The 24,145-nt window shown below is 36.9% G+C and overlaps 2 protein-coding genes and 1 pseudogene across 4 annotated transcripts; 2 read left to right on the top strand and 1 right to left on the bottom strand.

Moving 5' to 3' along the window:
• On the top strand, positions 1,812-2,946 carry LOC109820534. 3 transcript variants are annotated; one of them, XM_020386694.1, is made up of 3 exons: positions 1,812-1,950; positions 2,218-2,372; positions 2,453-2,946. In XM_020386694.1, coding segments are annotated over exons 1-3 (423 nt in total). In that variant the 5' UTR covers positions 1,812-1,948; the 3' UTR covers positions 2,719-2,946. The 3 variants fall into 3 exon arrangements, with proteins under 3 accessions (XP_020242283.1, XP_020242281.1, XP_020242282.1); XM_020386692.1 differs by lacking the exon at positions 1,812-1,950 and adding an exon at positions 1,958-2,119; XM_020386693.1 differs by lacking the exon at positions 1,812-1,950 and adding an exon at positions 1,958-2,101.
• LOC109819467 (elongation factor 1-delta 1-like) lies at positions 5,670-12,200 on the bottom strand. Its single transcript, XM_020385207.1, has 8 exons — positions 12,064-12,200; positions 8,978-9,088; positions 8,777-8,893; positions 8,600-8,684; positions 7,745-7,874; positions 7,467-7,580; positions 7,205-7,366; positions 5,670-5,700 (listed from the first exon to the last, which is right to left on the bottom strand). Coding segments are annotated over exons 2-8 (696 nt in total). The 5' UTR covers positions 9,064-9,088; positions 12,064-12,200; the 3' UTR covers positions 5,670-5,698.
• LOC109819466 overlaps positions 12,423-24,145 on the top strand; it is a 13,418-nt pseudogene continuing 1,695 nt past the window's right edge.

Consider the following 24,145-nt stretch of genomic DNA (forward strand, 5'->3'; position numbering starts at 1 on the left):
GTCCTAGAACTGATGAGAGGAAGAGCTGATATCTCACTTGGTTGAGATATCCGCTTCAGATTCTTGTCTCCTTGGTGAGACGGGAATTCTTATTGCGATCTGACTCTCTTGTTGTGCTGCCGAAGTGCTGCCGAAATTTCCGCTGCGCGCAACAAAAAGATGGAGAGAATGGAAAGAAAGGGAGACTTAGAATTGTGATCGTCTTCTGTAACTAAATTTGCAATGCGGAACAAGTTTGTACGTCTTAAAGTCGACTAGTTGGTCATCAACATCCTTATTCACATATTGCAGCATTGACAGTTCAATTGGATGCCAAGCATACTTTTAGAGAACTTTTGCACAAAAAATCTTCCAAACTCTCCTCACCATATTTGTCTCTGGAAAGAGTTTGGATGTTAAGATGCAAAGTTGTGTGGTTTTTAACAAATTTCTTTCATATTAAGAGCTATTTTGAGTTTTGGCTTGGACCTTTCGCAAGCTTTTCGACTTTGGGATTTACTGTTTAGTTTGAAAATTTTCAAGTATTCTGCTTAAGTGACGGAATTCATGTTTTTTGCTAGATCTTAATTGCTTAAAAGCACCTTGGTGGTTTGTAAGCATGTGATATCAATTGCATCCAAGTACCCAAATGATGAGCTCAAAGTCATAAATTTGGAATCAGATCTATCCTCATTCCAAAGCTTCCATATGTAGGTCTTCAGAGTTCAGCTTTATCTTTTCAATCAGAATAAAAATTCTTGTAAAGATAATATCCATCTGTATATACAAATGGTTTCTTAAGCTGTGAAGAATTACTCATGGGTGCTCAAGGTTAGACTCGTCACTGACCTGATGCCAGAGCCTTTTTTAGATTTATACCTTTTGCAACTGAATCAATAGGTGAGTTTTGGAGGGATGAAAGGTCTGATGCCCAATTCATATTACATCCTCAAGTTCAGCTGATAATGAATTTATACAGAGTGTTCTCAGTTTAACGTCAAAGTTGGATCATCTATTGCTTGTTGTAGTTAGGGGTCTCCTTTAAGCAGCAGTATTCTGATATTGTGACCGTATTCTTAGGGAAAGGATTATGTTAGCGTATAAAATTATTACCTTCATCACTCACCACGACTTTTTGGAGTTTTGGTGCAATGTTAAGGACTTTTGACCTGGTATGGGAAAGCCGGTTACAAATCCCTCTACTCATGAATTAAGGTGGATAGAAAAAGATATCATTATGTGAATCCCAAATTTCGGCCTATGAAAACAGCGGTCAATTTTCTCAAGGGCATGTTAGAGTATAAAATTATTACCCACTGGCCATGAATTAAAGCGGATAAAAAAGATATTATTGTGTGAGATTCAAGTTTTAGCCAGTGAAAAGGGCGCTCAACTTGTGAGGGCATGTTATAATATCAAATTATAGCCCTCTGATGCAAAATGATTTGAAGATCAAATGAAAATTTGGTTGAATGGTCCTCATTCGTTTGGAAAAATTAGGTAGGGTAGATAAAGTTGTTAGACTATTTTTAGATGTTGATCTCAAAATTTAAATTTAATTTAATCTTTTAAAATATTTGATTTTATTTGTTAAGTGGATTTTATCTAGTTTTGGATTTTAGATTGCATTACGATAAATTTTATTTTATTCTTTTTGAATTTCAAATTGTATGAGAGATAGATTTCCCACTCTATTTAAAGAGTTCTGATTTCCATTGTTTTCAGCAAGAAAATTTTGAGAGAAAATGTGAAGAAAATTTTGTATGTGATATGCTTGTCTAGTGGACATGTGATGTGTCAGGTATGAAGCCATGAGGCTTAGGTGTTTTCTGTGAAACCGGCCTATCCACTTGCCAGTCCCTGACCCTCACCACCAATGAGTAGTGTAGGTGTAGTGGCAAAGATTTTTTTTGACAGGTTGCCTCGCTATCAAGATGGAAATCCAGTGTTATTAGTTTGACTTCTTTGGATGTAAATATGCTATTGATCTTATTTCAGATGTTTTGCTTAGAAAAAAGCCTAGTTGGGATATCTGGTTTTTCTTTAATAAAATGTGTCCCTATAATATTTCTAAACTGGATTGGAATTTGTTGTATTTGATAATTTTGCATGAAATGAGAGGGTACGACCTTGTGTTACTGTATTAATCTTCTCTTCCCCTGAAAGCTTCTCTTTCTCAGTTAGCTACATTGGTTTTCTATTTGAAATGATAATGAATCGTGCTATGATAACTTGCAGGAGAACCTGGAGGGGCGTTCAGGCAATCCAAGATAGAACTTCACCCATGAGCTATTTTTCTGACTACCCATACCCCGTTCAGAAATCAGGATCTACGTTGCACAGGGCTCGAACCAGAAGTTTAAAATCAACTTCATACAGTTTTCCTACCCAAGGTTCGTTTTTGTAATGGTGGTTAAATTAATACTCATCGTCCCTGTTTTATCTGGGAGTTACAGTTGATTCTTTGTTGCAGGTGTGAACAAGACCCCGGAAGTTCTATCTGAACCAGGGGCTTACTATTCTACCTTTCACAAAACACCTGAGAGAAAGAGGTTCTCAAAAGAAGAGTGGGAGCAGTTCACCAAGGAGAACACAAGAGAAGCTTCGATGGATCTCGTATCGTCACCCGATTTTAACAAGTGGGCTATGGATAATGCTGAGAGGATAACCTTGACACCTTCGAATGCAAACATTCGTCAGAGGAAGCAACGTCGTTTCCTATGGTTTTACGCTTCATGATACGCTTGCGCAAATTCATTGAAGGAGCTTTTTTTTTTCCCAAAGCTGTCGGATTATCTAGTGCTCATTGTAAACTTGTGTAACATGTCCACTTATTTCCTTGGTAAAGATTGGCAAGATTCATTTTGATGAATGTTGAAAGCTTGGAAGATGTTTTAAGTTACTTAGGTTAGGTCAGTGTGGAATATATTAATACCCGTCTATTTACGTTGTATGTATTAAGTGATTATGGAATATGTTAGTGTTAACTGATTTTAAATGGAGTCGTCAAATATCTTAACACCAACTCACTTAAGAGTGAGTGTAGCATTAGGTGATTGACATGTGAGCTATATATTAAGACTTCATCTGGTAGTTGTATGTCTCATGGTAAAATGCCTCGTAATAGAAATTGATACGGATGTATCTTCTCTTCTGAAAAGCGATCCTCATAGGAGCTTGAGGATAGGTGATTCTCATGATATCTTGAGAATAGTGGTGTGAAGCGACACGGCAAAGCATAGGTTGAAGCGTGGAACGAGACGACGAGCAGCAGATTCGAAGAATCCAGATTTTAACTCGTGAGTCGACTCATACATGTACATGAGTCGACTCATTAGGTTGAGTCGACTCACGCCTATCATGAGTCGACTCACGAAACCCAGTCGTTTTGTCAAAAGCTTCTGCTCGGTCGACTCATCAGTTTATGAGTCGACTCATCAGTCATGAGTCGACTCATATACAGTCATGAGTCGACTCATCGAGGTTTCCTGGGCAGACTTGGTTTCTGTTTTGAAGGAATTCTAGTTGGGTTTGGTTTTGGTTATTTACCAGATTGCCACCACGTTGTAAACCCTATAAATAGGGACTGTTTAGGATTCTAAACAGGAGGTTAGAGACCAGATGTAGTCCTAAAGAGTTTTAGGTCTAAGTGAGATCCTAATCAAAAGGATTAGAGTTTAGATTGTGAGGATCTATGAGATCTTAGATCAGAGAGAGATTCTAATCATTGTATTAGGGTTTAGAGAGGATTGAGAGGTTGTTCTCGATTCTAGTGAGATTGTGAGGAAGAGATTGTAATCTTTTGTTCTTCATAATCTAGAGAAGGTATTTTCCTTCGTCATATACTGAATTGTGCTTGTGTTTCTGTCATCCTCTTCTCAACCCACCTTTGATAATTCCGCGATCAAATGTGCTCGCACGGCAACTCGTATTAAGTTGGTATCAGAGCATCAGATCCGGTGAAGGGGCATCCTGTGTATGGTCCTGACTCGATCGCAATACAAGAAGCTTAGAAAGATCCTTTTCTTTGGAAGGAGTTCAAAGAAGAAGGAAGAAGAAGATGACTGAAGTCAACAAAGATGGAGGGGCTCGAGAGTTTCCACAGCTGAAGTTCTAACTTGAATGGGACTTCAAGTTTCTAAAGGGGGGACCCATGATACGGGTATATCTTCTCTTCGGAAAAACGATCCTCATGGGAGCTTGAGGATAGGTGATTCTCATGATATCTTGAGAATGGGAGCTTGAGGATAGGTGATTCTCATGATATCTTGAGAATAGTGGTGTGAAGCGACACAGCGGAGCATAGGTGGAAGCGTGGAACGAGACGACGAGCAGCAGACTCGAAGAATCCAGATTTCAGCTCGTGAGTCGACTCATACATGTACATGAGTCGACTCATCAGGTTGAGTCGACTCACGCCTGTCATGAGTCAACTCACGAAACCCAGCCGTTTTGTCAAAAGCTTCTGCTCGATCGACTCATCAGTTTATGAGTTGACTCATCAGTCATGAGTCGACTCATATGCAGTCATGAGTCGACTTATCGAGGTTTCCTGGGCAGACTTGGTTTCTGTTTTGAATGAATTTTAGTTGGGTTTGGTTTTGATTATTTACCAGATTGCCACCACGTTGTAAACCCTATAAATAAAGACTGTTTAGGGTTCTAAACAGGAGGTTAGAGACCAGATGTAGTCCTAAAGAGTTTTAGGTCTAAGTGAGATCCTAATCAAAAGGATTAGGGTTTAGATTGTGAGGATCTATGAGATCTTAGATCAGAGAGAGATTCTAATCATTGTATTAGGGTTTAGAGAGGATTGAGAGGTTGTTCTCGATTCTAGTGAGATTATGAGGGAGATATTGTAATCTTTTGTTCTTCATAATCTAGAGAAGGTATTTTCCTTCGCCATATACTGAATTGTGCTTGTGTTTCTGTCATCCTATTCTCAACCCACCTTTGATAATTCCGCGATCAAAGGTGCTCACACGGTAACTTGTATCAGAAATACAAAGCAAGTAGAAACTATGAGCAAATAAGTTGGATTGAAAGATGGACGTTACTTATACGCGATACTTGAAATCATTTGCAGGTCGACCTAAACACAGCAATACATCGCACATGATGAATAATATTGTTCAACATACTTTTCGGTAAATAACGATTAATATATTTTAACATACTTATCGGTAGAAAGGTGAATCAGAATAAAAGCAAGAGAAATCCATAGGGCATACAACATTATTCAGCAGACCTAGGATTTAGATTCTAACCGAACGCAACAATACTCCCATCAGCCATACTATCAACATAGAGCTGATAACGGGTTGCCAAACAAACTCAGTTCTCAAAACTGAACTCAATCAAATATCACGAGCCAAACCAATATCAAATCCATATCATCATTCCAATCAAAACTGCAATCAATCAAAACTGTCACACGAAACCATCAGTAACTTGGAAAGAATGTCGATCATACAACCATTTCTTGAAATAGAAACCTCAACACAAAGATCAAGTGTTCCAGTTTGGGATAAATATAGAGAATAAATAGTTCTGAGGCACATAAGCATGGAGACCATTTAAGCGGTTCCAGTTTGGGATAAATATAGAGAATAAATAGTTCTGAGGCACATAAGCATGGAGACCATTTAAGCGTGGAGACCACAGACTCCTCATCGTCATCACAAGCATGCCCAAACCAACCATAGACGAGGAAAAAAATCTCTGCAGGAAAAGTTACAGCAAATGAGAAAGTGAATGAGACAGCAAGGCAAAAAAATGCTTTGCAAATTCAACAAAACTAAGTCACCGTGGAGGTTTCCTAAAACATACAGAGCTATAAACACCAGGTATTTGAAAGGAAATACGTAATGAAGATGCTCTTTTTAAAATAAGAAAGGATGAAATGCCTTAAAATAGTAGAGTAAAATAAATCACTAGAAGTAAAGAATGGTGTGCAATTTGAAACACCACTCAGTAACATAACTACTGCTGTGCCCAGCAATTATGACGTCTTGCATCATAAGCAACAAGATACAGGCATACAAATGTTAAACGTACGTGGATCATGAATTTTTTGTCCATGTATTTCTTAAACTTATAAACATGTGGTTGGAATCATGTTTCAATGGCAATTCTCAAGGATTAATATATTTTTCTAGATATCAAGCATCATGTAACATCTCGATCATATATTAGGTACATAGTCATATCAACATCATACACCATGCATAACCCGTATTGAATAGTCTAAGGATATGCTTCAGGAGCACAAATATCAAGCAAACATGGGTTCATGCGAAGCTCACGTGTCAAGCTACATATACTCATACATGCAATCACTTGGTTAAATTTTTTTTTGAAAGATATAAAGTGAAAATAGGAGGATTAAATACAAAGACATTCTGGTCTAGTTCATCTTCCTCGTCATATTTGTAACCTAATATATAAGCAAAGGACAAATTTTCAAAACAGACCCGTTTCAAATCTTATTCCCCAAAACCGACCTGTTTCAAACTTAATTTCAAAAACCGACCAAGTTGGCTCAAACTGGGTCGGTTTTTGAAAAAAAAAAGTTCTCAAACTTCACGGAAGTTGAACTCCCGTGAAGTAGTTGAACTCCCGTGAAATTTTTACATAACAAAACTTCACGGGACTTCAACTCCCGTGAAATTTGGGAACTTTTTTTCAAAAACCGACCCAGTTTCAGCCCAACTGGGTCGGTTTTTGAAATTAAGTTTGAAACAGGTCTTTTTTGAGAATATTTTGGCAAACAGGTCTGTTTTGAAATTTTGTCCTATAAGCAAAATATATCATGTAGTTACTCATTACTAAACCACTCTAATCCATCAAGGTTCTAAGGTATAAAATTATGATGATATTTAAATAAGGTATTGAGCAACACCCTTAAATATTAATCATGTAAACAAGAAAAGTAATAAAAAATCATACAGCATGAAAGCTATCCCTGAATACTAGAAGAAAGAATAAATGCCCAATACATCATTTTAATCAACAGAATAAAACTGCAATGAAATTTGCGATTGTAATAAAAACAAATGTGAGGGTATATTAGATGTCCTATAGATGAAGAAATTAGTAACTGTGCTCCTACCGCTGGATAAGGAAGGTGCATTCCTAAGGAATGTAAAGCAAAGCGATCCCTGAATAAAAATTATAAATTCAACAAATATTTACAAATGCCATGTACTAAAATCAAGATACTCACAGATTTTGTTGAACGCTACGATATCACAGCTCTGGATGTACTCATTTGCTGGCTCAACAGTGAGATGCTCCTCAATCAGGGTGTCCACGGACACAAGGTCATCCACAATGGTCATCATAATCTGTAACTTTTTGATGCCATAACCAACAGGAACAAGCTTGGCTGCATGTCCACCAAAGAACAATAATTAAACTGAAAGATTGCTCATCAGTGAGCAGAAGTAAAACATATCCAGCTAAAACACAAAATAGCATTCACATACAAGCTCCCCAAAGCAAACCCTCCATCTGAATGCTCCTAACTGTTTCTTCAAGCTTTTTCATGTCAGTTTCATCATCCCATGGCTTAATATCCAATAGAACTGAAGATTTTCCAGCTGCAGAGCCGACAACATACAAAATAAGAACATAACAAAACAACTTATATTGTTAAAACTTGACTATGGTTTTGTTATTATGTTCAATGATATCTATATGTATATGCAACATGATAAAGAAAACCTCTGTAGCATGAAATAATATATATGTGAAGCAAACACACATTCTTTCTTTTTCCCTGTAGCTTTGACAGCTGCTGCACGTGCTTCAGCTGCCTTCTTTTCCTCTTCTGTCTCTTCACCAAAGAGATCAACATCATCATCATCATCATCGTCATCCGCAGGAGCTGCAGCCTGAAGTTCCATAATAACAACCAGAATATATTTAGATTTCTAAGATAATTACAGTATAGCTGTCTACTGTAGATTGACAGATTGTTGTATAATACTGGCGTCTTTGAACAACAAACCAAAATTAAATCAATATCTATAACTAGATTAGGTAAAAAGAAACCAAGCTATGTCCCAAGTTATGTCATAATTCTGCATCACATTTTATTAATGAAGTATTATAGGCCTGGAAATTGCCTTGTACTCTAAAAGACCTTGAATATAAATTGCAAGTTGCATCTAAATATGAAATTAGTAGAAAGAGGATGGGCAAAATAATATATCATCACAATTTGTTTTGGGACAAGAAGAATAATCTGGTCCCTCTAATGATTATGAAACAAATATTGTTTGAGAAAACATCACATTTTCAGAAGTTATTAGATAAAGCCAAGAGTTTACTGAAAATATGGCATAGAAAAGATAATTTCTACAGATGAGGATACCATGACATAAGAAAGGACACTGTGGATTGAGAAGGTGAGTCATGAATATCAAAAACAAAATCCTTGGTTTTTTGCAAATTATCTTTTGCAAGAATTAATCCAATAAAAAAATAATGAAAGTCGAATATATTACCGTATACAACATTGCTCTAACCAAAATAAACCTAGTAGGAACTCTAGGAATATGAATACAAAACACTACTTAAAAGCAACGAGCAAGGATCAAAAGCATCTATTATGTACCTTATCAGCAACAGCAGGAGATAACGGGGCCTCTGCAGGAGCAGAACCTTCAATTTTCACACCCTGGCCCTCTGTGGAGACACCACTGCATAACATTTCGCAAACAAAACTTTAACTTTCAACTAGACACTAAGGTAAAAAATAGTAATGTAATGAATTGGCTAATTATGCACATACCACATCCTAATGAGGGCATCGATGTGCTTGTACCACCTACAAACATTTACATACTCATCCGATGGCACCGACGGGATGGCTGAGTAAACAGTAATATCATCCTTGGATGCTTGGTATCTGAAATGAAATATCATAAGAATGTCATAGAGTACGTAAAAATCGAAAGCAATGCATTAATATATTGCAATTAAGAATACAAACCCAGAGATATAACTCCGAGTGAGGAGGTACTCATCGAGCTTCTTAAGGCCAGCAGCCGAGCTAGGAGAGTACAAGGTTACCGCCATTGCTACCGGTATATCGTGTGGTCTCCTTTAAATCACAATAGCAAAGATATTAATCACTAGAACTTCAAGCTTTTACAAACACAAAATAAGACCAGAAAACATTCTAAAGAAATCAGAAAATTTTATAATTCGGAAGCTTTGATCCACTTCAAAATTCAGAAAATATGCCTATGAATCCCAAATGATAAAGCTTAACATTAACTCTACCATCACACTATTTATCGGTTTTAAGTTGGGGAAAAATTATACACACTTTAATAATTACTTAAAAATCAAAATTTGTTAGAAATTATTAAATACAATTTAAAAGCAGTGAAAAGAAAACAGCTTCACAAGATTAAACCTTCAAAATAGCCATGATGCTTTCTTCTACTCCTATAAAATCTCCTAATGATCCAATCCTTTTCACACAAACATATATTTGCAATCAAGCAGAACATCAAGATTAAGTAATAAAGCAGCTACCTAGATGCAGAAACTAAAACACTAAGAAGATATCAGAACCAAATGGAACAAAAAAAATCAGTCGAGATGGAACCCTAGCGAGAGATCCAAAAGTGTAAAGAATTGAAAATACTTTTGGATCTAGAGAGATGTTTGAGGGCGGAGGCAATCAAAGAGAGTGGAGGATGATGGGGGAGTTTCTAGGGTTTTAAACAGAGCGAATTTGGGGTTGTTATTGGGTTTGAGGGTATGAGTTCGGAGCCCAAACCCGAGAAGGATTTTATTTGTTCTTGTTTGATGGAACAAAAGAATCCCATAAAATAGTGAAGGCCCCGTTTAGATACCATAATCCCATAAAATAGTGAAGGCCCCGTTTAGATACCATCGTGTTTATTTGTTTTCATGATGTTTTAATCAAAAATAAAATATCATGTATTTGCCCGTTTAGATACCATCGTGTTTATTTGTTTTCATGATGTTTTAATCAAAAATAAAATATCATGTATTTGAAAACGATGGTGTTTTTAGAGCTAAACCGTATTCAAATAAAAAACACAACACTTATTTCAAAATACTTAAAAGGTGTTTTAAGTTTGGTGTTTTGGTTTTGAGTTTGAAAAAATGTTAATATAATATCTAACATAATATATTAAATATAATTAATATAGAGTTATTATCAACATGTTTATTATACTATACTACACTATATTGAATTAATATAGAGTTATTATCAACATGTTCAATCTAAACATTTTGAATTATAGGAAATTATAGATTGTGCTTATATTGTACCCACTTTGGAAAAATCCAAGTGGAGTAAAGATCATCATAGAATGATTACTATGAACAATATTTTGTTAGAATATTTGCTAAATGCTTTTAACTCATCTCTCTCTAACAAGTTTGTTCATTTTGATAGTGCTTACACCTTATGAAAATTTATTGAAGCACATCAAGGTGCTAAAATGAACAGTAACCTAAGGTTCTAAAGAATAAAATAAATAAATGAATAACCAACCCACGTTCCCTTAAAAAAAACTTCTCACCCACGTTCTCCTGTTCCGCCTTCTTTTAACTGTACACCTTTTTGCACCCAACTTCCCACCCACGATTCTTCCTCTCCACTTCCCCTCTTCCTCCCCTCTCTGCGCCCTCTCCGAACACACGAGGTCTCCGTCCTCATCTCCTCTTCCCCCTCCTCCGCCCAATCACCACATATTTCAAAAGAATAAATTTTCAAAACAGCCTCAAACCATGTTTTAATTTTCTAAACCGACCAACTTTTTTTTACCAAAATCGACCGACTTTTTACCACGTCAGCTTAACCCCGACTATTTAGGAGGTTGTTAAACCCCAATTAGAAGCCTTAAACCCGATTTTTTATGCCCTAAATAGTCGGGGTTGGCAACCCCGACTAATTAGGAAATGAGATTAAGCTAACGTGGCAAAAAGTGAGTCGATTTTGGTAATAAAAAAAGTGAGTCGGTTTTGAAAATTAAAACATGGTTTGAGGCTGTTTTGAAAATTTCTTCCATTTTCAAAACTGCTAAAAAAATCTTGACATCAAAAATCACCACATATTTCAACAAATAGAATAACTTTGATAGATTTTTCTACACAGAAATCTAACCAAAAATTCAAGAAAAAAATTGTATTATGCACAAATAATCTGGTGATAACAATGTTAGCCCTAATTCCAATATCCAGGTACCAGAATGCAACGTTTTAAGAAAAAGTCTCGCATTTGCATGTCTTTGTGTCAATGAATGCTAAGCAAATATACCTCCATAAACAGTTAACATGCAATAAAAGCTAAAAAAACTGTAAATAAGTTTATATATATTATATATTATATATATGCAATAAAAGCTAAAAAAAGTTAGTATCTTTCCAGTTTAGTTAAATTAAACAAAACTATAATCAAACAAAAATAAATAATTACTCATAAATAACAAACAAACTCAAAATTTCCCATGAGACAGGTAACAGGCTAAAAGATCAGACTTTGGTGACAAAACTCTGACGCTGCACGACCTACCTTCTGTCTTCGAGATCTATCGCATGGTCCTTCTCTATATATAAAATATCAATAAATTCCAATTTAAATCCCTAAAATACTAGGGAACAAAATATCAATAAATTCCAGCAACATGCAGTATTGACCAATATTGTCGGTTGAAATCTAAAGCTTTAAAGTTATGAATTTTGAAGAGCTTATCATTCTTGAAATATTCAGAGACCATAAAAATAATAAAAACTTCGATATTTCACATGCCCTCAGGCTCTTTAATTTTCACAAAAGCCCAAGACATAAAAATCATGTCTTTAGGTTTGTACATTAGAAATCACGATACCATCTAATCACATTAACCTTTTTAAAGGATAATATGAATGTCTACGAAACAACCATCAGATAAATAATATAGCCACCGTTAAAAAAAATTAGCAGCATATGACATCATAACCTAATTAACATGAAATTAAGCTAAAATTGAAGATAATTACAAGATCCATAGCAAAAACACGAATGAAGTAAAGAGAACTTGAAGAACTCACCTTGAAATGATCAAAACCTTGCTCTAATTGCAGACGAAGGAGAGAGAGAGAGAGAGCCAGGAGAGATGGAAGAGGGGTTTTGGCGGTGTTTTTGGAGTTTTATATCGATAGAGAGTTGAGATTGCGAGGGGGAAATTAGGGCTTCCACTGTAGCCGTTGGATTGATTTACCGGACGGTTGTGAAGAGAGGACTTGATCGGGCCGTTGGTGTTGTTTTGAGCGAAAGGGATGGTGACACAAAAGGGATCGTGACAAATCAAGGGGGTCCTAAATCAAATTAGATGAGAGGGTTACACGCAATTTTAGCCTTGAATTAATTAATTAATAACTAGCCAATTAATTATTAATCACCTGGACGCATCAGAACGAGCTCGACCAGCCGTGCTTGGCCGCGAGGGGCACGCGGCGACGGACATGACGACCCGGACGCGTTGCAGAGCGACATGACGAACGCCACCAGCGCCGCCACCTTCGCCTCTCTCCGCAGAGACCCCAACCTGGCCGCCGGCGATCCTCTCCCCTCGGGCCTCGCCAACCCCGCAGTGCCACGACAGGCGACAGCGCGACAGCCCCGCTCCTCCTCTTGCTCCCGTCATCTTGATCCCTCCGTATTTTCCCAACCTCTCCCTTGAGCCCCTCGGTCCTGTAACTGGCGGCCGCGTTGATCTTGATCGAGCTCGACGGATGGAGAGGAGATTGAGGACGATGATAACGACGATGAGGGGTTGTTGTCGACAGAGAATGGGATGGATATGGAGGTGAGACTGCAGAAGCCATGGTCAGCCAATTTTGGGGCAACCAATTTTAGGGGGCCCTGTGCGGTCGAGCCTCTCCAGGCTTCACGATATTAACAAGTACACTCATTCTCTCAGGATTAGGGTTTCCTTCGCCCAGGGAGATTCGAGTTTTCGTGCCCAGACCGTCGAGCTCTGTCTACATCGGTGATCGCCTGAAGCCCTTGTCTGGATTAGTTGGGAAAAGTTTGAACTTTCTTTACTAAAACTCTTCCCCTTTTTTGTTGGAAAATGCAGAAACGAGGGTATTGGGGTTGGGATGCGCCCTGAGACTCAATGGCAGAAACTGGCGAAGGGCTCTTGGGTTCAAGCAGTTTCGCCTTTTGGGAACAGGATTATTGACATCAGAATGCTGCCGGATTCGTCGAGGTCCATTGAGGTTTCTACTGAATTAGGTAATTTATTCTCTCTGTGATGAAAATTTTGAGTGGTGTAGTGAGCGCTTCTTACTGTTGGATCAATTTTCGTTTCAGAGTTCCTGCTCCATCGACTTCTTTTCTTGTTGATCGGGTTCATTATGATGCTAATGGCCCGCGTTCTTAGTGAGTCGGTTGTGTTCTATTATGGTAGCTTTATGACGGTCGGCGTCATCATTGTGATATTGATAGTTCTTTTTCAGGTAAATGCTGTACTTTTGGAGCTTGCTGCCAGTGATTGCTTATCTCTTAATTTTGTGAAGCTTTATATATTTTTAAGATCTGGGTGCTCTATTGGTTATTTGGTTTGCATCTCTCCTTCGGGAAACTCAAATGTGACATTCATGTTGGTGTTTATTTAACCTAGTAGCTAATAACTCCAAAGAGAAAGTGGCTATGACTTTGAAACAATGACCAAAACACACGGATCCTGTCAAACTATATTGCAACTAGCACAGACACATGGATAAGACACAAAAAAAAACCACATGATGAGTTCAACTAATTACAGGCAAATAGAAGTCCTATGTCGAACAATGTCTGGGTCTGACAAATGTCTTTGACATGATACAGTTCCATACTTTAAGGTGTATGCGGTACCGAACTACCAATAATGTAACTTCCATTCCAGTTCTATGTTTTATCATTTGAAGTATATTAACTTCATCATTGTATCTACTTTTTAGATGAATGAATTCATTTACAGTTTTGACTATTGAGAATTCATATGAACTATTGACATGCTTCACAAGTAGTATCATTTCAAAATTTAATATAACTAAGATTGTAACATCAGAGACTAGAAGTCCTTGGAAACCTAGACAGAAACAAAACAGAAGGATTTGTACCTAAAGATCAAAAGCATATGCCATGTGTATAAGACTATAAGCTCGCCTAATTTTAAGAATATGGCTTTTAAACTTGTCTGATGGTTCAGTTAGATTTAAATTTATATCATAGGATTGTGGTAACTTGTAGAGGTTGTCTCACCACATGCTATGGGGAAATTCATCTACCCATTCAATCATTTTAAGTTTCTGAACCTTGATTAAAACAAAGGATGGCAATTATGACAAGAAAATAGTGAGAGTTACAGAGATGTTATACTCATCCTTCCGTTTTCCTTTTCTAATTTATACAGAAGGCTAGCATCTTCTGTTAGGGCCTTATAAAACTTGTGAAACATTTCATCACATGACTAACGTTCAAACATAAATATTTCAAATAATGTTTCAAATGAAGTCTTCCTTGAGAAAAGAGGATAAAGCCTAAATTGGAACTGAATAATTTCTGATGTGATTAATCTCCATTCTCAATTAATGAAAATATTGATTTTGATTCATTTAAAAGAATATGTGTGCTCTCATCTGAGATGGTGAATCAGAGTAGCATGCAACGTGACCTGTAAATTTGTCCAATACTCCATATGCATCTTATGTTTTGGTTTTAAACTTCCATACTACAAGATGGCATGATTATTATTTAAATTAATATAAGACACCTGATTTTTTTATCAAATAACAAACAACATTAACATTGTGCTAATATGTGCTTGCCATCCGGAGCGCAGAGTTTTAGGTTTATCTTCTTTTACATTCTACACCAATGACTAGCATGCTTTTTATGCCGATTACCTTTCTAACCTTTTTTCTTTGTGCTTGATATATACTTTTCGTTCTAGTACATCAATCTCTGATTATCTATTTATTGGAACTGCTATGGTTCATTTGCAGGGCATGAAACTTTTACCCACGGGTCGAAAAAGTTCCCTTGCAATAGTTTTATACTCCTCAATTGTAAGCATCTCGTTTAGTTTTCTAGCGCTAATAAGTATAGAGTTTTGAAATCATAGGAATTGCAACATATATATTGTAACTGTAACATATATACCTTTTATGATAGGTGGGTGTCGCGACGTTTGTTCTACATTACTTGTCTGGACTGTTAAGATCAATACTTTTAGAGATAGGAATCAGCGAAGATATGCATAATCCTGTATGTAAGTTTCTCTGCTTATTCTTGCTATATTTTATGAAATAACAATATGTTCTCTTTTTTCCTGGTGCAATTAGACTCATTTGTAGTACCTTTGAATATTTGAAGATTCATTGGAGATCATTATTTGTGCTTCATGTTTGGGTCCCCATCATTAATTTCTATATAACAAATAAATATTTTTATCGGCCATTTAGTAGGAAAATCCATTGGTTTATGATATATTTGAGGTTGATTTTTGTTGCTTCCCATTGAGATGTATGGGGTATGTAGTATACATCAAGCTATTCTGTTTTACGCGTGCAGTGGATTTGCTATTCTTTTATGCGTGTAGTGGATTCACAAAATTGTGACACGTGATATTAAATTATCTTTAAACTCAGATCATGAGTAAAGTTTTAGACAAGGGCATGTTCATGTTATTTATACGAAATTGATTAGGATAACATAGTGTTTTAAACTATTTTGAGTTATCTTTATTTACATTAGGATGTCATATATCTTTTATTTGGATTGTGATGTTGTTTAGGATATTGTTCTTATATTCCTTAGGATTTTTCTTGGGTTAGGAATTTGAGTTTTAGTTGAACTTTATCCACAGATATGCTTATCTTGTATTTAAAATTAAGTTGCTAAATGAAAGATTGAATATGGATATTGATATTGTTTGAGAGTTACTGATTGTTTCTCTCGCTAAACTAAATTTTATCTTGTTGAGTTTACACTGCCTTATCTGGTACCAGAATGCAAGTCAATATATTCCAGAATCTTGAAATTACCCAACATCAGACAACCACGCTTCGTCTCTATTGTGACCAGTCCGGTACTCCAATTCTTCTTTCATGAACAGCTCATTCCTTCATCTAGCCCGCCATCAGATCTGGTCAAATCTGATCCCATTGTATTCCCAGTCATCAATATCAACCATGCAAGCAACTTCAGCCTTCCTTTCAAGGGTACTAGTGCAACATATCTTCAATCAAGACCCCCCAATCTGCATGAACTGAAGCTAACCTCATGTCTTCATGCGCAACAAATTTGATCTAGGATCCTACAATTAATGTGGACAACACTGTGAGATGTTAGATTATAAATTAGTAAAGATTGTTAATAGACTCTATATAAACCTTTTAATAAAAACAAATGGAGTCTTGAACATTTTGAAATAGATGTCCAAATAGATGTTTATGCATTAGAGTGGCTTGTCTAATTAAATCAGATCTTCCATACCACAAAGTTGAAATAAAGGAGTTCCATGTTAGAGAATCATCTATACAAAGTTCAAGAAGAAAATTAATTCTCTCTAAGTATTGTCCAAAAGGTAACAAAAATGAAATTAAGAGTTCCTTTTGGAAAATGAAAACAGTAGAGTTGTAAATCACTTATGAAGGCTCGTGAGTGCTTGTGAGAGCACGTGTTAACTAATTTATCAATTCAATGTGAAGATCCAGTTATTGTATACTGAATGGAAGAATGCACTTTGGTATCCATTAAGGGTTAAAAGATATTGTCCTCGAATCAAATGTATATGCCAGATATGAGTAATCAAACAAACATAAGAAAATGAAGTTATTCTTGAAAATGAGTTTAGTATTATCTCAAGGATATTTATACTGCTATATTAAAAACCAAGTGAGGAAATGAAAAAAATTGAAGGATTGGAGGTCATGTCTACCTTCCTGTCGTGATAGAAAGGATAAATTTGTAATTGTACAATGGATAGTTTTTCTCTTCCTTTTTCTTTTCTCTTTCATCAAGAACATCCTACATCATTCAATGACATGAAAATAAGATTAGAGCCCACGTGTCCTTTATATTCTAGTCTATAAAAGGCTCAAGGAAAAAGTTATTGTTTTTTTTATAAAAAAAGTAAATATATGAAAATAAAATAAATATGCAAAGCTTTTATACATATACCTATACTACTATTAATAATACATAACAAATAATGAGAATGAGAAAATTAGTGGAAGACTTCAAAAAGCCTTAGGTGGAAAAGGTAATTCTCCCTTAGCAAATCATCCGACCCTCACTCACTTTCGATATCTGCTTCGAAATTCACTTTCACTACAAAAGGTGAAAGTTGCTTTTCATATTTTGAAGAATTTGCAAAAGCAATCTGTTTCCATGTCGCGTGCATCTGCACGTGTCAAAGTTCTAGATATATTAAAGACAGTTACTTATCAAGATGGCTGATGGAGAATATATTCAGATGAACGCAAATGTGGTTTTTCTCTGTTTAATCCCCCCCAAAAAAATAATAATAATAAATAAATAAATAAAATAAAAAGTAACATTTATGTGTAAACATTGGTCATTGACAGACTATATATGTACTGAACAGGGAAAATTTTAGTAGTTTGGGTGTTTATGCATTCAATCTAGGGGTATAATGTTAACTTATTCTAGTTTTTCCAAAAGTTGATTCCAAGTGAACGTCTCCAACAAAATGTGGGGAAGCACTTCTAAATTATTTATATTATGTATGGCCTTTTGATATTAGTCTCTTAAATATCTAATATTTCAAAAATGCATAAATGTGGGGAAGCGCTTCTAAATTAGCGTCTTAAATATTTAATATTTTGAAAATAGTCTCTCAAATTATTGAAATTGATGTTAGATTCCCCAATTTTTATATCTTGTAGTGCTACACTTGATAGGAGGATATAACTTAAAGCAACTTCTAAGAATTGAGGGACCTAATAGCAATGTTAATGATTTAATTGACTAAATTTTAACAACTTACAATAGTTGGGGGACCTATGAGCAATTTCAATGAATGAAGGGACCTATTCGTAAAATATTACATATATTGGAAGGACTAATAATTGAAAAATACTACTATATTACAATTTAAAATGCATAAATAAAGCACAAAAGTTACATTTGTGCTTTCAAAGAATACATATGAGCACGTCAATTATTATTAAGTTCTGTTTGTGGTTTTGGGAAGTATATATAAGCACTTCGTTGTTTTAAGTGTGAAGGGCCAGAAATCATTGTGTATTTGAGCGCATTTAAATTGAGTTTTTTTTAACTTATTGGGATAGTTGAATTGAGTTATACCAGAGTCTCTGTATCTTTAAATTTACAGAGGACAATCTCCTTGGAATCAACAAAATGAAACATGATTTAATGCATACCAAGGTTGACTTAATATGCTCATTCCTAACACTAAGCCTCCAGACGAACAGTCCTGGACTTCTCTGTGTTGATGTGATCAAGGTATGTGTGCATTGGTATAATTAAGTCGTGCTATTTGAGTATTAGCTAATACTAGACTCACTTTGTTTCCTATGTGCTACCACAAAGGGCCACATTAAGTTCTTACCCTTTTGTTCAGAGTTAGGAATAAAGACATTAAGCATATAAGAATGATATTTTAATCATGCATGTTCTTTTCTGCTAACGTTCCTTAATTGAACTGAGGGAATGAGTTATAAGGTATAGAGAAACTTGAGAAGCTAAAGGATTTATATCTAATAGCAATAGGATAATATATGATATATGAAAATGACTCGCCCATCAAACCAGACCCATCCCCCCCGCCACGCACGCCACCACAGGGAGTCTGAGCAATAGGTTTTTTTTTTTTTTTGGGGGGGTGGGGTGGTGGTTGGTGTTGGGGGGGGGGGATACCCAAACTGCCTCCCTGTTAACATCTCAAGGGCTCAGAACCTCGCGCACTGTACGGAAGGTTCTGATAGGATCTGAGCTCTATGAAAATCCAACTTCAGCAGATTTTACGAGAAGAAATAACAAGTAGTTCAAATTGATGGTCTTGAAATACCTTAGAGAATCTGCTTTTCATTACAGAACCAAAAGATTGAAAATCATATAGGTCAAAATCCAATAGATCATGAAAAAAATTTGTGTCTATCCTTTTTGCCTAAAGAGCACTGCAAATTTGTCTTGAGATCTAACTGACAGAACTTTCATTTTTAAACTATATGTACTTCACACAGTCACTGTAATGCAATAAAATCTACTGGTGTTTCTCTATACATTTACTGAAAATTTTTCGCTGAATGCAACTGCAGTTGGGCATATTTCTTTTAGTATGCCTTGTCCTAGCCGGAGCTTGTTTTGGTTATTAGGGTGTCTGCAAACTTGTTCTAACTGATGATGGATTGGTGGATTCTGAAGTGTCTTATTTTGTGGAATGGGCAATTTTGATTTTTGCTGCTGTTATGATTCTTCAGGTAATCTTTAACCATCACTAAATTCTTTTAAGTTCATCGATATAGGTATAGTGTTGTCCGACTATAATGGTGAAAATATTTTCTGGCTTTTGTAATTAGTTTCGTTTTGTTAGAGTTCTCTGGACTCTCTGCTGGCAGCAGAAGCTTTGATTTTTGCTATTGTGACAACAGCAGTAGCACGGATACATGGGAAATGGAGGTTCTTTCAGCGCCTCTTCAAGTAAGTTGCCCTCGGAGCTTCTTTTCTTGAATCGCGGAGAATTATTAGCTCTAGAGCCACACATTAAAGCCATGTTAATCCATGTTTATCTTATATTTTATAAAGTAAGAGATGACTACGCACCATCCAAGTTTGCGAGCTGCCACACTTTATTTGCTCTGTCATCTCCTCAAGAAGCATCAGATTGGAGAATTCATCGTTCTGTTTTCCACATTACATGTAGCTGTTTTAGAAAAGTAACTTCCCATAGTCAATCTTGTCGTATCTTTTTGCTTGTATATTCCAAAGTAGTTCCTTTGTTTCACCAAAAGATCAAGGCACAATCTTGGTCGTAAAAATCAGACAGTTCTGTAACTTCTGCTCTTTCTTTCACTAATAATAAAGTATGACGTTTAAGTGACTTTATTTCAAATGTAATTGAGTCATTCCAAGGTGATTTTATAACCTTGTGATTTTTCACAAAAGGCAGGCTGTGTCATTTGTAGATAACAGCAACTGCTGCTGTAGTTGCAAGTTACTTTTTTTAATGCGCTTATTTTTTCCCCACTTGGATTTGGGGGAAAAAAGCTACAGCTGCAGTGAGACGAACTGCTAGAACTGAAATTGTGATCGTCTTCTGTAACTAATTTTGCAATGCGGTACAAGTTTGTACGTCTTAAAGTCGACTAGTTGGTCATCAACATCCTTATTCACATATTGCAGAATTGACAGTTCAATTGGATGCCAAGCATACTTTTAGAGAACTTTTGCACAAAAAATATTTCAAACTCTCCTCACCATATTTGTCTCTGGAAAGAGTTTGGATGTTAAGATGCGAAGTTGTGTGGTTTTTAACAAATTTCTTTCATATTAAGAGCTATTTTGAGTTTTGGCTTGGACCTTTCGCAAGCTTCTCCACTTTGGGATTTACTGTTTAGTTTGAAAATTTTCAAGTATTCTGCTTAAGTGACGGAATTCATGTTTTTTTGCTGGGTCTTAATTGCTTAAAAGCACCTTGGTGGTTTGTAATTACATATGAAATTAAAATCCAAGCAAGCATGTGATATCAATTGCATCCAAGTACCCAAATGATGAGCTCAAAGTCATAAATTTGGAATCAGATCAATCCTCATTCCAAAGCTTCCATAAGTAGGTCTTCAGAGTTCAGCTTTATCTTTTCAATCAGAATAAAAATTCTTGTAAAGATAATATTCATCTGTATATACAAATGGTTTCTTAAGCTGTGAAGAATTACTCATGGGTGCTCAAGGTTAGACTCGTCACTGACCTGATGCCAGAACCTAGATTTATACCTTTTGCAACTGAATCAATAGGTGAGTTTTGGAAGGATGTAAGGTCTGATGCCCAATTCATATTACATCCTCAAGTTCAGCTGATAATGAATTTATACACAGTGTTCTCAGTTTAATGTCAAAGTTGGATCATCTATTGCTTGTTGTAGTTAGGGGTCTCCTTTAAGCAGCAGTATTCTGATATTGTGACCGTATTCTTAGGGAAAGGATTATGTTAGCGTATAAAATTATTACCTTCATCACTCACCACGACCTTTTGGAGTTTTGGTGCAATGTTAAGGACTTTTGACCTGGTATGGGAAAGTCAGTTTCAAATCCCTCTACTCACGAATTAAAGTGGATAGAAAAAGATATCATTATGTGAGTCCCAAATTTCGGCCTATGAAAACAGCTGTCAACCTTCTCAAGGGCATGTTAGAATATAAAATTATTACCCGCTGGCCATGAATTTAAGTGGATAAAAAAGATATTATTGTGTGAGATTCAAGTTTTAGCCAGTGAAAATGGCGCTCAACTTGTGAGGGCATGTTATAGTACCAAATTATAGCCTTCTGATGCAAAATGATTTGAATATCAAATGAAAATTTGGTTGAATAGTCTTCATTCGTTTGGAAAAATTAGTTAGGGTAGATAAAGTTGTTAGACTATTTTTAGATGTTGATCTCAAAATTTAAATTAAATTTAATCTTTTAAAATATCTGATTTTAGGGAAAAATACTTCCAGCCCCCAAAACCAATGAAAGTGTGCTTCCCGCCCCCCAAGACTTTTTCAACGCTCTTAAAACCCCCAAATTCGTAAGAACTATGCACTGAGCCCCCAAAACACAAAGCCTAAGAATTTTACACAGGTAAAGACTATAATACACATTCTCTCTCTAGACCCCCTCTCTCCTCCCCAGATCACAAGCCCCGCCCTCCCCCCTCCCTCCCTCCTCCCCCTNNNNAGAACGAGCCGAGCCACAGCGTCAGGGCAAGTCGACAATTGGGTGTACGAGGAGGCGAACACGACGTTCATAAAGGATGAGGAGATGCTGAAGAGGTTAATGGAGACGAACCCGAACTCCTTCAGGAAAATGATGTAGACGTTCTTAGAGGCGAGCGGTAGAGGATATTGGGAGACGTCGGAGGAGAACTTGGAGAAGTTGAGGCAGTTGTATTCGAAGGTTGAGGACAAGATTGAGGGGATTGATCGGTGATTAATGTGATTTTGTAAAATTATATGTGACGTTAATTTGTGGGCCGGAGGTTGATGTAATTAATTTGATGCAACTCATCGCACGGTTTCCATAAAATTTTTTGTTGTTTAGTGAAAAACAAGATAAGGGTTCAATGGGAAATTCCCCTAAAGTATTAATTGAAAAGTATACAAAAATGAGTTGTTAAGGTTAGGGTCGGTTGTTAAGGTTATGGGTTGTTAAGGTTACGCGTTGGTTGTTAAGGTTAGGGGTCGATTGTTAAAGTTAGGGGCTGGTTGTTAAGGTTATAGGTTGGGATATATATGTATATATTTTGAGTGATATAAATACTTTAGGCCACTTGGTCTAGTGGTAAAGTTTGGGAGGTTGGACAAGAGGTTACGCGTTGCCAAGCGAGAAGTGATTTACGTGTAGCTTGTTAAGCTTACGGGTTGCTTGTTAAGGTTACGCGTTGGTTGTTAAGATTACAGGTTAGTTATTAAGGTTACGCGTTGGTTGTTAATGTTACACGTTGGTTGTTAAGGTTACGCGTTGATTGTTAAGATTACGGGTTGCTTGTTAAGGTTATACGCGTTGATTGTTAAGCTTATGGGTTGCTTGTTAAGGTTACGTGTTGCTAAGCGATTTACGTGCAGCTTGTTAAGGTTACGCGTTGGTTATTAATGTTACGGGTTAGTTAAGGTTACGCGTTGGTTGTTAAGGTTACAGGTTATTTGTTAAGGTTATACGCGTTGGTTGTTAAGGTTACAGGTTGCTTGTTAAGGTTATACGCGTTGGTTGTTAAGGTTACAGGTTGCTTGTTAAGGTTATACGCGTTGATTGTTAAACTTACGGGTTACTTGTTAAGGTTACGCGTTGCCAAGCAATTTAAGTGTAGCTTGTTAAAGTTACGGGTAAAACTTATACAATGGAAGTTGGGAAGAAGCACCCTTCAACAGAATAAAATAAAAATAAATCAAATTGGGTGAAATTTTATAGCATAATTGTAGACTAACCTATGAACAATCAAAATTTTATACAGACAAGAAATTCGCTGATCACTCTCAACCATAATTCCTATTCTATATTTCTTTTTCTTTTGGACAAAATGAAAATGAAGTGTAGCCGACCTGTATTCGACGTTAGTCCTCGTATCCAATCCCACAGTCTCTGACAGCGTCCTCACCTGCGCGTTCGCAGTCGTCGTATCCACAATGTAGGAGCCCGGCTTCTTCCCGTCCTTCCGGAGGTTCTCCACCAAATTGGTCGGGTCAGAGTCGAAGTAGTGGCTTACGTCGGTCAGCGATATCTCTGATGAGCCCAGGTTTTTGAACGTGGTGTCTGCGGTGCTGAGGGCCATTTCCATAATTCCTATTCTATATTTCTTTTTCTTTTGGACAAAATGAAAATGAAGTGTAGCCGACCTGTATTCGACGTTAGTCCTCGTATCCAATCCCACAGTCTCTGACAGCGTCCTCACCTGCGCGTTCGCAGTCGTCGTATCCACAATGTAGGAGCCCGGCTTCTTCCCGTCCTTCCGGAGGTTCTCCACCAAATTGGTCGGGTCAGAGTCGAAGTAGTGGCTTACGTCGGTCAGCGATATCTCTGATGAGCCCAGGTTTTTGAACGTGGTGTCTGCGGTGCTGAGGGCCATTTCAAAGACATTGCGCTTCCCGGTCATGCCGATGCCTGGAGCGTCACTGTCAAAGGCAAAGGATTTGCGGCTAAGGTAATGTCTTGGAGCTATTTCTCGTCATTCCAGGAGGAATTTTCGACGGCAAGGTTGACGTTGGAGGAGTAGGAGCCGGAGGCATTGGAGAAGACACGGCGCATCGACACACCGAGTTCTTCAGCTGGTTGGCGGGCGTGCTTTCTCACGTAGTTTTGCTCTTCGGACTCATCCAGCTTGGCCACCATCTTCACGGTGGTGGCGAACTCGACGACGACGAGCCTGTCCTTAGCGGCGGCGAGGGCGGCGGTGAATTCTT

Source organism: Asparagus officinalis, chromosome 8, assembly GCF_001876935.1.
Source record: "Asparagus officinalis chromosome 8, Aspof.V1, whole genome shotgun sequence".
Taxonomy (NCBI): Eukaryota; Viridiplantae; Streptophyta; class Magnoliopsida; order Asparagales; family Asparagaceae; genus Asparagus; species Asparagus officinalis.

Excerpts from the sequence above, each read along its gene's own strand:
- LOC109820534 (XM_020386692.1), top strand. The coding sequence starts at position 2,031 with ATGTGTCCCTATAATATTTCTAAACTGGATTGGAATTTGTTGTATTTG. Across the intron at positions 2,120-2,217 it reads GGGTACGACCTTGTGTTACT|GAGAACCTGGAGGGGCGTTC; the intron begins GTATTAATCTTC and ends GATAACTTGCAG. Across the intron at positions 2,373-2,452 it reads ATACAGTTTTCCTACCCAAG|GTGTGAACAAGACCCCGGAA; the intron begins GTTCGTTTTTGT and ends TCTTTGTTGCAG.
- LOC109819467 (XM_020385207.1), bottom strand. The coding sequence starts at position 9,063 with ATGGCGGTAACCTTGTACTCTCCTAGCTCGGCTGCTGGCCTTAAGAAG. Across the intron at positions 8,894-8,977 it reads ACTCGGAGTTATATCTCTGG|ATACCAAGCATCCAAGGATG; the intron begins GTTTGTATTCTT and ends ATTTCATTTCAG. Across the intron at positions 7,875-8,599 it reads CTCCTGCTGTTGCTGATAAG|GCTGCAGCTCCTGCGGATGA; the intron begins GTACATAATAGA and ends ATGGAACTTCAG.